Below are 13253 nucleotides of genomic sequence, written 5' to 3'. Positions count from 1 at the left end.
GTCCCAAACCTGGAGTGACTGAAGGCTGTTACTGCCTGACAGCTTCTGCCTGGCTAATACGAGATGAGCTGTCAGACGTGGCCTACTTCTGAAGGAAGGGATTATGTCAGAGAAAAGCATTGGTGCTCGGTGCCGTTCGTGTTATGGCTGTCAGGAGGGCAGCTTTAATTAGGCTTTACTTTTGGGCAAGGGACAACAAAACCATGATTTAAGGCAGTTTGCATTGCTGCTGTCCCACTCTGTGCTTGTTTTAATGAGTGACTGTTTACAGTGGGGACCATAGCCCTTTAATGGGACTCTGCAGTGCAGAGTAGTTTATTTTCAAGAGAAAAATGATATTTTTAAAACTTTTTTTAAACTTCTCTGGTCACAGGTTTGCAGTTCAAAGTGGTACTCTTCTATAAGGTGATTTTAGAATCGTTTCCAGCAATAGGAAGGTGTCAAGTTTGTCTAAGAAGGTAGTTTACTTCCACTTTGCTTGTGGGAATGATTGCAGTGGAACCTGTGTGAGGAACAGCCAGCAAGAACACTGCACATCTGGAGCTTTAGGCTAGAAGAGATTACTGAACACTTAACACTTCTTGCCAAAACCTTCCCCTGGATTCATTCCTGCTTGAGCTAGAACATAGCTTTTGGGGGAAAAAAAATCTGGAATTTCCGGTGGTAGAAAAACTGACAGAACAGTTGGTAGGTAGTTAAAATCATGTGGTTACCCTCATTGTCAAAAACAGAATAAATGCCTTCCCCAGGAAAACAGCTTTTACTTCGTTGTTCCTAGTCTGGTTTCTGTTGTTTCAGCTGCCAAGTAGTACGAGTTTGGATACCTGACTCCATGTTTTATCTGCTGGAGAGACAGTATTACAAAAAAAGGGAGTATGTACTTCAGATGAGTACTAATGTAGTACTGTTGAGGTTCCACTTAACCTTTTCTGATTGGGTAGACAGATTGTGACCCCATCTTTCAGTTGAAGGAGTTTGACAGCGCTGTAGCCTCCTTTCGTGGCACCATCAGCAAGGCATCAGTATCTTTCTTGAAGGACATACATCAGCACTGGGCACGGCCCTTCAGCAGCAAAGCAGGCAGCCAGATCAGAAACAGCGACTTTCATTTCCCTTTTAGAGCGTGTGGCTTTTATGCCAAGGAGAAACGCGTTAACTCTTTCAGCAGTATTGCAAGCTTGAGAGGTGGCTGATTATGCGTCAGTATGAGTCCTTCCATTTCCTGTTTGGAAAGTATGCCATAGCTAACTTGATTTGCTGGGGCCTGGTCTTGGGTTTGTGCTACCTAAATGTATTTATATGTAGTTTACTGAAGAGCTTAACTTGCTTTGCACCTTCTCTCTGTCCTCTTTGTTCTTATCCTCTCCTTCTGTTTTTCTCCAGTCGATGATCTTCAGGAGGGAAGGAGTTTGGTTTTTTCCACTTGTCGATGGAAATAGAGTTCCGGGCAGAGATCTGTTTCCTGAGACAGACCTGTAGAAAAACACTTTCAAGTGATTTCCTATTCACAATTTCCAGTTAGAGATGTTGGCTCATTATTTTTTTCATGCATTTAATGTGTGCCATGTTAATTTTGGTTTAGTCAGTTAATAAGCAGTAACAAATCAAGTGCTTTATGGAAGACCCGAGTATATCAATGCTATTAAATCGACATTCTTCAAATTTATAAGTCAAACTTGTAATCTCATCAGGAAGGATGTCAGTTTAGTTTGACAGAATCTATTTTCCATAGACATAATTTGATTGACATTGATTTTATTACCTCTCTCTAATTCTTTATTATTAGAGTCCAGTATTGAATATTCTGTAGTTTTGCCTTGCTCAGCATTAGGCTGATGGACCTCAAATTTCTTGGGCCATCCAGTTCTCCCTTTTTGAATTTCAGTGCAAAATCGTCTTTCCTCCAAGCTCCTGGAATTTGTTCAGCGCTGTAAGAATTACTGAAAATGGCAAGAGAGCCATTTGTGCCCTTTTTTGGAGTCTGTTCTCTGCAAGTAATCGAGAGCATCTCATTTAAACATGTAGAATCTCAGGAGGTCCTGTTTTAACATCCACCTGTGTTGCTAGTTAGTACTTCATATAGCTTTTTCAGGTGTACATAACACATCTGTTTTCTTTGCAATGTTACTATCTGCTACTGAGTCAGCCTGAGTGTTAAGGGATCTTTTTTCCGTAATCCAAAAAATGAAATGAGCTTTTGTAATTCTGACCTTCACAAGCCAGAGATTTGGGGGGGGGCTTTTTGTTTATAATTTTTCTTTTCTCTGTTTCCACCTATTTTTCTGTCCTAACTTACCTTAGTTCTGTCTGTTTTCACTTTATTTCTTAATTAATAAGGAATTGGCTTACACAGGAAGGTACAGGTCTTCAAATGGCACCCCCTTTTCCATAGCTGCAGGGTTTTCAGTGTAGGTATAAATTTCATATATCGGGTATACTTATGTTTCCATATCCTTTCTCGTGATTTATTTTAATCTTGGTGATTTTCAGCCCTGAAATGGAGCCTGCTGAAACACAAAATACGTGCATTACTAGCTTGGCTTCATAGGGGTTTAAGACTTGTCAAGTCCGTGATAATTTTTAGCCCTGCTATTGCTCACTTTTAGACCTGTTCTTTACCAGATCATGAGAGGTCCGCTCTGCGTTTCTGCATGCCAGATAAAACATTCAGAAAGAGCAATGGTGGTAGTGATATAACAAGGTGTTGTTTTAGGATCATCTAGAAATGTCTCTTGCCTGCCCTACTGAATCGCAGCATGCGATGAACTTGCTGGATTCCAAATCACAGAAAATATTTACTATTTACGGTGCTGTTCCTGGGAAGTGTAGCATGGGAATGAACTTCAGTGTCTGTGTGGGATCCCACTGAGAGGTCCAGCTGCTTGCTTCATGCTGCCAGATTGCGTCCAAAGAAATGTTACCCTTTTTGAATACATGCAATAAGAGTACATGATGGAAAAAAAGCCCCAAAAGTTCCTACTGCTTCACCATATTCTGGTCTTTTTTTCTCTACCAATTTTTATTTCTTTTCTATCTAGAGCCTGTTTTGTCTGACATAAGGTGTATTGCTCTTGAGAATAATTTGGAAATCGTACTTTTAGCTGGATATATACTTCCGTGGTTCTTTAGCTGTAAATGTTTAGCACGCTAAGACTTTACAATGTCTGCCAGCAGTCATAATGCTTTTCACAAATTACTGGTTTTCTGGGTTTATTTTCTTTTCATTTTTTGTCAGTCGATGGGGGGATGTTCTCTGTCTCCATTAAATGATGGTGTTGAGGGGAGATGCTTGAAAATACAACATAAAACAGAATGTACCCCTGGGGTGGCGAGAGCTTGAAAGATTTTCTTCTGCCATATACCTTACTATGTACCTTCAGTGGTACATAGTACGGTATATGGCAGAAAACAGCAACAGGAATTTGCTGCTTGAATCAGCTGCACTAAGATTTTGGTTGGTTGCAAAGGGTGTAGGGAATCTTTTTTAAGACAAAAGGGTTTTTTCTTGAATGTATAGAAATCCAGTGCTCAGGATGCTGAGTAGACCCACCCCTTTTTGTGAGACTCTAATACAGCCAGCATAGCAATTAATGTATTTGATATGAAATCATGACCAATAGCTTATTAGTAATAGGCCTTAAATTCAATTACAGGTTTTATGTATTTCATGATGTTCAGGAGTATATACTAACAAAAAAACGTGTTTCTGTGTACCTGTTATTCTAACCAAAATTGTCTGACAATGTAATTGTTTTGTTTTAGCCAGGTTCTGGAGGCATACTTACACACAACTTTGTTCATGTTGGTATTCTTTGACCTTCACCTTGGAGAAAATAGTTGTTTGGTTCCATTTGGCAGTGAGAATCGGAGATGGTGGTATCTAATAACTTGAATAATCTTGTAGGAGAACTCCAAGGGGAGAAAAGCACGGTCTATGGAATTTTTATACCATTCTTTTCTTGACTTGCCATTAGTTTTCTTCCCTACAGCTTGTTTCGTGGGTGGGTTTGTTCTCCATGGTCTCATCCATACAGAAGTATTTACAGAAGCGAGAATGTTCCTTAAAGAGGTGATTAATAATCATAGTATATACTGTAGAGATTGGTCAGTCCATGTGCCTTGACTGGGCATGGAAGTGGCTGGGCATGGAAGCCTGTGTTCAGACAGACTGACATAAACCCCAGGGCTGTGTCAGCTGCACCCTTTACCTAGGTACCTCTGAAGGTTAATAGATGGTTATGGGGAAAAGTAGGGGCATGAACTCAGGTTATCCGACCCCTGATCCTTGCATATTCCTTCCTCCATAAAAAAAAAGGTCAGATTCCTGGAGAATGGCTTTCTTCTGTCTAGGCCTGTTTAGGATTCAACATACTAAGGATTTGATGTGTTCAGAGGCACAGGGATTGGGGCTGTATAAAATATCTGGGTAGACAAGAAGAGGAAGGCATGGCATCGAAAGTATCTTTACAGTATTTCTGCTTCAGGCTTCATGCTCAGTCAGACTTCAGCTCCTTCTTGGTTAATGTCATGTAACTGGGGTGAGAATGTTTTTGCAGAGATTAATTCAGCTCTCCAGGAAGACTAGATATGTTTTAATACTTACTTCTGAAGTTAAATTGATTGGATAGAATTGGTCCCTCGATATATTGTAGGTTAAAACTGCCATTTCTTATCCTTAACGCCTGCATGTGGGCATTTTAGGCATGAATTGCAGTGTTTCCATGGAATTTTAAGGTCTTCCATTGCATAGTTAGCAGCTTTTAGCACTTTGATCTGATTTCGTACGACAGAAGTGCTCCCTGTATTTGTGTTGCAGCAAATGCTGTATTTCTGGTGGTGTCTGACTTTGAGAAACACACAGATGCTTTTTTGTAGTCCAGGAGACAAAGAAACAAAGCTTTGTGCTCAGGAGGCAGGATGCGTGCCTCCAGGGTACATCAAGGCACTTGGTGTGCAGCTGCTTTCCCAACCTCCACTTTCTCCTGGTGAGCAGGAGCTGGGTCGCCTTTTGCTGCTCCTGCAGATAGAAATCTTCCACAAGTGCTGTCTTTCTCCTTGGGAGCGATGAGAAGAAGGATGGTTGAAATACAGGACTGTTTGCTTGCCTGCCTGGGCTTGCTTGTTCTTGAAATCTGATTATTTTGTGCATGTGTATAAGTTTATGTGCCTTTAAAAGAAACCATAAGAATCGCTGTGTTTTCCAAATGTGCAAAATAACTTCAGTAGGAGGCTCAAGAAGGGATATGGAAGCGGCTGTCTGTCACATTGCATTAACAGAATTGATGCTACTTGAGAATCAGGGAGAGGTACCTCTCTGATGCAGGTTTTCACAGCCCATTGCAGACCCACAGCTCAGTCCTTGGGCTTGGGAGCATGAGTGTCTGTTGTGCTAACAGCATGGCCTCTCCAGCTCCCTGTTACTTATCCCAGCTATTAACCAGGTCTTCTCTTTTCTGCTGCAAACACAAACAGATCTCACTAGTCAAACAGAAGCTGTTGAAATGATTTTGGCTGCTACAGTGGGCTCCTGCCATCCCGTGTGCAGCAGCAGTTGTACTGTTTTGGTTTCGCTGTCATCCCTAATACATGGAGGAAAGCTTTAATGCGGTCTCTTATCCTACTGCAATTTGATCTATCCTTTCTCTTCCTATTTACTGGGTGCTCACTGAGCAATAAAAGAAGATGTAAAGGTGGTTGTCTTTCTCAGTCAGCTGCTTCAAGGTTAAAGTGCTGTTTCCTGATGTTTGCATTTTAAGGACAAACTTATTTATGAACAGGAGCAGAATCGTGTGTATTATCATTTTTAAGAGGTGGCCTCATTACTGCTCTGGCAGGGCAGCTGGTTACTTTTATTAGGAGCTATTACACAAAGCTGTTCCACAATTCTGCTGCTGTTAAGCCTCGTCCACACTTCTAAGTAAAATCCAGGGAAAGTCAGGATGGGAGCTTGTTCCTTCTTGTTTTTAATGTAGGATCTTCAGAGCAGCAGTTTAAAATTCTTATATTGGATTCTACTGTATTAAGAAGCTAATGAAATGGTAAAGAATGGCATAGAAACCATAGGGGAAATCAAGGATGAAACGGACACTGTAAGAACACTGTGTTCCCACTCTTGGAAGCGGTTCCTGCGCTTAAAAGTACTGAGTTGTTCTTTCCTTTTCTCTTGTGTTTCAACAGGGCAGAGTTTAGGATATGGATTCGTTAACTATATTGATCCAAAGGATGCAGAGAAAGCCATTAACACTTTAAATGGACTCAGACTCCAGACCAAAACCATAAAGGTAAGATAACATAAAACATCTTTTGCTCAGTTTAGGAAGTGGAGAAGGTAGTTGAAATGAAATTTCTGCCAATTTCATCACTACTTTAATCTCCAGTGCAAGGGGAAATAACGGGCTCCTCCCTGGAACTATGGGAGGACATGCGGAAGATGAAATCTCTCTTCTCTTAAATTGCTGCTATTGTTCAAGGGGGAAAAGTAATGGGAAGCTCCTTAAATCATTGCAGTCAGGCTTAAATGTGGAATGAAATAGTTGTAGTGGTACTGTTATCCATAAACAGAGGTGAAGTAGGTGACAGTATATTCATAAGTTACACATTTTCTTATGTTTTAATAGGAAACACCCTAACATGGAGCTCTCTTAGTGACACCCATATCACTTAGGTGTTGGAAGTTTGTGTCTCTCAAGTTAGACTATGTCATTCTCAAAAGAAAACCAAACAAAAACACAACAAATTCTCAGTTTCCACATCCTTAGTTTGATCTATTCTTTTAAAAGCTGGAGGCTTTGGAGATCCCACTGAAATCTCTCATCTCGTTGTAATAGACCATTAGTTATTCAATGACCTTCTTTAGTGGTCTCACAAGAACAGCAAGTTTCTGCACTGTCACGTTTTGTGCTGCATGGCTGATAAAGCCTTTTTGAAACAGCTTATGGAAGATTTCCACATCCCGAATTCTGACAACTAATACAGCTTAAGGAATATGAATCAAAATACTGAAGAGGAACACACAGCAGATCTGATTCAAATTATCTGGAACTGCTTTGATCATATTTGAATGCTTCTTTCGATTTGTTCTGTTTTCTTAATTTTTATTCTGTATTTAAGCTATATTTCAAAGCCAAAAATGTCAAAGAATATAAAAATAGAATTTTTACTTCTGAAAAAATGGCACAAATAATGTCAGTGATTTTTTTATCTTGCAAAAAAAGGATACTGTGTGGTCAGTACTTCGGTTGTACTTACCCTTTCTCACTCAAGGTTTTCGTTTGGATGAAATGGCATTCCCTAAAGCAAAAAGATCCTGTGCATCTCTAAAGATTGTTTCAAGCAAGTTTTCCCTTGATGTGTATGATCAGTGGAGAGCAAAAGTCATAAGTTTGAGGCTTATGCAAGTGGTGGAGTAGCTGCATGGATTGTATAGAGAAGGCTTTTTCCAGACCTCCCTTAGACAAACCAGGTTACATCCTGTAGATATGTGTGTGGGCCATATATAAAAATGCTCACAGTGTGGTTTTGTAGAGTTAAAGAGAAAACCTTACAGGAATATGTAAGGCAGAGCAGCAAAATCTACCGTCTTATCTACTGCTGCAGGTGGCAATACATGCTTGGACTCAGCAGTTCCCACTTACAGTGCAAAGTTGAGCAGTAAGTTGCTTTCCAAATTGCTTTTAAAGGCACATTATCAGGAAAAAACATAGTATTTTGAAGGTGCTAATCTGTCTTCCAGTTTATTAAAAACTGAGAAGAACTTGAAAAAAAATAGGTTTTAATGCAGCGCTTTCATACTTGCTCCATTATTGTTAGCGAAGGCGCTACATTTTTTGTCTTAAGTAGCTGTGTTGCCTCTATGTTTTCCTTGTGAGCCAGAGAAATGCTATTGTATGCATAGGATTCCAAGGTTACAGGAAACACATAACCCACAAAAAGGCCTCCAAAACCCACCCCGTTTACTCTCTTGCATTTCTCCCAACATGTAAAATTAAACCATTATGCCATCCTTTCATCATGTGTAGTAAGATTTTTGTTACCCAGGAACTTCCCATGCTGAAATGTCTTTGCAGAAAGTATTTCCTTTAATATTTTTTAATTCGGTATCTATTTTACAAATACAAGTGCTTTATTAGGTTTGGGGTTTTCATGCTTCTTATTAGCCAGTGGACTTTCATGGAATAGATGACGTTCTGTTGGGCTCTTGGAAGCTGATAAAATTTAATAACAAGCAAAAAGAGATTGACCTGACTGACATGCAGAGGAGCAGCGTAATTTCTTCAGTGATTGGGAAGATGTGTGTAGGGTTTCCTTAAAACAAGATTGTTTTCAGGTAAGTGTTTATGCACCTGCCTAAAACCAGCCCAAGGGTGCCTTCTATTCAAATAGCAAAGCTCTGGACACATGGACATCTAAGTAGCAGTTTCCAACCCAATTTTTAATTGCAGAATTGCATGTGATAATCTCCCCATAGCCTTTTGGGTTTGGGTTTTTTTTTGTGTTTTTAATTATATTTTGCTCGTAGAAATCTTCATAAATTAGGTCTGGTACTGTGTGATGGGGATGGAGGTTTCCCCATGTTCATCCTGAGTTGTGAATCGTGGTTTGCTGCTCCCATGTCGCTGGAGATACCATGGTTTCCAAAAGGTTCCAAAGCAAGGACAAATCATGCTCTGCACTAAGAAGTCTCTTAGCTTGCCTGTTGGCCCCCACACACCCTTTTCCAGCATCTCTCTCTGATTCATTATAAGGTTAAAGTATTTTAATTCATGGAGTTACTATATGTAATTACCGGAGCAGATTACTTTAGCTAGATGCCCTTTACAGTTATTAAAAATGCACTTCTGGTGCATGAAAAAAGCCTGTCTCAAAAGAACATATAGAAAGGGATTTGGTGGCATATAGTTCTGTAGGCTGAAAAGTATTGAATACTAGATAACATAGGGCTGGAAAAGTACTGAGCATTGCTTTACTCTGTTTTCTTCCCGAGTGTGGTTGGGTTTTATGCCCTAGAATGAATCAGTGATGTCCTGTTGATGGATAGGCTGAACCTTGGCCTCTGCCCGCATACGCTGGGTAGCTGCAGCCCTGCAGGTAGTGTTTCTCTGCCTACCTTTTGTTTTCAAGGTATTTTTTATAGAAAGTTGAAATGAATAATCTGTGAAAGCCATTTTACAGGGCAAATTACTTCTGTTTCCCAAGGTCACCTTGGCCCTGCTAGCTGTGTCCATCTCCTTGCTCAAACAGTCGTGAGCTCTGCTGTTGCTTGCACCTAGGCTGAACACGAGTTGGCCCTGGGGCATCGGATTTGCACTCATTTTTGACCCCACTGGGCTTAATTCATGTTTAAATATATATATTTTCTGCACGTGTCCTCAAATCCTGTCCTTTTCACTTCTGTAACATTTTTGTGGCAGCTTAATGTTCTCTCTCTCCTGATGCCTTGCAAAACAGCCATGCAGTCACAGGAGGAACTGGTTTTACAGCAGGATCAGCAAAACAGCTAGGCACAGCCTCCTTTCAGATGTGCGGACTAAAATAACTCCAGAAATGTTGTTTTTATTATTTCATTGTTACAATAAATAATCCCTTTTCACTGTAGCAGCTAAAATATTTACGTGCATTTTGTTTAAGTCAATGACACCCTTTCGAGTCAAAGTTGATAGGTGACTATTTACAGAATATCTGTTTGGGGAAAGCATTGAAGGAAGCGTTATGCATTTGGTGGTAGTAGGTGATGCACGTTATGTTCCTCCTCAGCTGATCATAGTGCTTATCTTATTTGCGCCATTTCGTAGCAGCAGCAGCATCTTGTGAGGGAGAAAGGTTTCACTTCATTTTTACAGCTAAAGCTTGGCATAATTCAACAAAACAGCTTAGAATGAGGGAAGATACAGCTTGTGTTGAAATAAATATATATTCCAGAAATTGAATCTATTTTTAGAAATTAAATTTGCCCATCCATAAAAGCATATGAAAGGTCACTGCTGCTGTTGAAGATTGCCTGGCAATTTGGTTGCAAATATCAGAAGCAAAATAAGATGTGTGATGCATGGGGTACAGATTGTTTCAACTGCACTGCTTTGCCCTGGAAAAAAGACAGCGACTGAAAAAGGATGCAAAGGAAGCGGTACATGGGGATTCAGGTGACCTGGCTTCACGTTGGGGGATGCTGGAACAAGGGTGGAACAGTGTTTTGAAAGGAAGCTTGAAATCTAAAGAGAGCCAGTGGCCCCCTGAAGTGCGGTCTTGTGTCCCCATCTCCTTCCTTTTCTCTGTCGCTGGAGAAATAGGTATTTGTACTTCTCTTCGCTGGCAGGAGCACACCGTGACATGGCTGGAGCAAAGGGAGAAGTCTCCGGTGAGGGGAGAAAGGAATCTGGGTTCTCTGAGCCCTTGATGCCTTCCAGTTTTTAAACCCATCAGAGCTATCAGATGATGTGTTCAAGGCCAGTTTGGATGGGGTTTTCAGCAACCTTGTCTAGTGGAAGGTGTCGCTACCCATAGCAGGGGGTTGGAAGTGGATGAGCTTTAAGGTCCCTTCCAACTCAAACTGGTTATGGTTCTATGGTAAAATACCAAACAGATAGGATCATTTCTCTGTGGTCTGAGGCGTTCCCTAATGATTTTAGTTTTCAGCTAATATGTAGCATGGAATATAGCTGCTGCTATTTAAATACTTTTGATTGTTAAAAATACTTATTTCTGCTTTACTCTCCCATTTTGATCAATAGGATTGGATGGTCCTAGTTTAAAATACAAGTGAGTAGGGCTGTGGGAGAAAGTACTCAAGAGTTTTCTGGAAACGAAATAGTAATGTTAACTGCTCAAAGATCTTGCTATTTGTCTTGGTCTCTCGGGCGTTTTTCAAAATGCCAGATATTTCTACACGATTCAGGCTCTAAATCTGTCCATGTTAATTCTTGTAATTGTCCGCAAAAAGACAAACTATCTTGTCACTGTAGGGTAACCAAATAACAGCAGCCTCAGAGTTCTCCGTTGTACAAAGTCATTTGTCAAAAAGATTGCCTTCCAGTCACACTCAGCGGGGAAGGAGGCACAGGAAGCACCAGGCAGGGAAGGAGGAAAGCTGCAGCAGCAAGCACTGGGGAAGAGAGCAGCATCTTCTGTACCCCGTTCCAAACTGCTGGGGATATCACAGAGAGGGAGATGAGGTGGAGGGTTTGGGAAGTGGAGGGTGCCAGGAGAAGCTGAACATGTTGGATGTGGTAATGAGGGATTTGCATTTTCAAGTTTCCCTGGTGTATGCAGTTACTTCGTGTCCCCCACGTGTACAGGGACACTGTGTTGTGTGCATTGTATGCTTGGTCTTCAGGCATCAGTTGCCTTCAGGTGCCCTTGCTCCAGCAAAGCTTTGTAGAAGGGAGAGATGTGAAAGAGTATGCACTACTCTCCTTCCCCAGAAATTCAAATTGCAGCCATTTGCAAGCTGCACATTTAGAATATAGTTGCTCTATAGTTCCTCTTAAAATTAAGGTAATTGCTTGTTCTGTTTTGTGGTAGCTCAGAGTTAGTCAAGGAGGGGTCATTAGCTGTGATTGCTGTACCTGGCACAGACCTGGAAAGCCTCAACTAAGTTTACTTTGGTTTTGCTTTTCAGGAGCCTCTGTCTGTGTAACCTTTCGGATCTTTGTAGTGCTTGTTAACAAATCCTCTTCCACCCTTAGTGCCTGTAGTGATGCTGCAGTTCAAAGGACCTCTCAGCTGCATTTGAAGGTTCAGATTTGGCTCTGTTGCTTTCAGCAGGCACCAGAATCTTAATCTGCTAGTTCTGTGCATCTTCTCTTAATCGAGATTTAACTGCTTCAGTTTTGTCAATAACTCCTTTTCATTCCACAGAGCCAAAGCAATTATTTCTCTTAGTCCTGCTCTTGATACAGCCAGAGTGCTTCTAGGTTATCTGTGGATTCTTTCATGAAAAGATGGGATAGACTATTGTATCGTACCTGCAATCATAATTAATCCCAATAAAATGGGATTGAATTGCTCAACAGTAAAGTGCATCATCACTCCCCTCTATCCCCCAGCCAAGGGCTTGAAGAAAGAAAGGACAAAGCAGTGAAGATATTCCAGACTCTGGTCCTCAGACTCTGGACCAGAGAGCCTTTGTGTGCGCTTTTTCTGACAAAGCACAGGAGGCTTGCTTAAATCTCTGTTCTTGCACAAAAGTAGGGCATGGACGAGGGCCTGGAAATGGCTGTGGGAAGCATCTCTTCTAGCCACAGCCCATCCTTTGGTGTTAAACAGATTTTACTTCTAGTTCTATATGTGTGTGAAACAGCTAAGATTGTGCTTATTTACACGTGTGAAGCTCTTGGAGCAGTTGTGTTAAAGCACTTCCAGTGCATACCAGTGGAATAACAGGCAGCAAGTGAAGGAAGGGTTGTCCCCATTTTACACGTTTGGACCTTAGGCAGGAAAAAAGCAAAGTGACTCACCCCAAAAGCCATCCTACATCTGAGAGTGTGTCATGCAGAGAGATAAAGCAAAGTCTTCTAGAATTGAGGTCATCGAGAAGTTCAGAGGTTTTGAATGTTAGACAAACTCTTTTGAAAGCTGCCCAGGTCACACAGCACCGACTGCACCATATCTGCTCGTGGCTGGAGAGATGTCCCAGGGATTGCAGGTACCATCGGTAGGTGGTTTGGTGGCCTGTGGATGCCTGTGCTGCTGTGGAGAACTAGAACTAGGCTCATGGCTAGTCTGAGGTTCACCAGATGAGTAATGGTATTTGCAGAGCAAGATGTACATGTCCTTGGGAGAAGACATAAGTTGCTAGGTTTGTCAGCAGATGTTTAGACCAGGACAGGGTAGCTCTGCTGGCAGAGCACATCCTTCAGGGAGGGATGATGCTGTTCCTCTTTGGAGCAGATTTGGAGTTGAATTTTGGGATAAGGCTTCTAGAAATGGTCTTAATATTTGAAAAGTCCAGGATTAGCGTATGATTTGAAAGCATCTCTTAGGATGAGCAGGGGGGCTCGAACTAGATGATCTTAAGGTCCTTTCCAACTCTAACTATTCTATGATTCTGTGAGCAGCAGTGAAGTGGTTAAGTGTCAGTGTTTAAATGGTTGCTGTTACACGTCCAGCGCCTTGCGTCTGTAAGACAAATGGGATGCGTTCATGCCTGTGGGTGCCTTTGCTGTGGGCTCTGAGTTGGAAAGACCAGGCTGCTTCAATTTACCTTTTGCAGAGTCTCGAGTGTAGAAATTTTTCAGAGAGTTGTGTATATGGCAAAA

At 41.3% G+C, this 13253-nt stretch overlaps 1 protein-coding gene across 10 annotated transcripts in view; it reads left to right on the top strand.

Moving 5' to 3' along the window:
* ELAVL4 (ELAV like RNA binding protein 4) overlaps positions 1–13253 on the top strand; it is an 82328-nt gene that overhangs the window by 56621 nt on the left and 12454 nt on the right. For all 10 annotated transcript variants that reach the window (XM_061344865.1, XM_061344862.1, XM_061344859.1 and 7 more), the window contains exon 3: positions 6178–6281. In XM_061344865.1, the coding sequence (XP_061200849.1) occupies positions 6178–6281 (104 nt within the window). The remainder of the gene's footprint in view (positions 1–6177; positions 6282–13253) is intronic.

This window comes from Neopsephotus bourkii, unplaced genomic scaffold, assembly GCF_033783945.1.
Source record: "Neopsephotus bourkii isolate Nb327-2 ecotype Australia unplaced genomic scaffold, CSIRO-AGI_Nbou_v1 NB_234, whole genome shotgun sequence".
Classification (NCBI taxonomy): Eukaryota; Metazoa; Chordata; class Aves; order Psittaciformes; family Psittacidae; genus Neopsephotus; species Neopsephotus bourkii.
The sequence above is the reverse complement of the archived record's forward strand: the minus strand, read 5'-3'. Positions and strand labels throughout refer to the sequence as shown.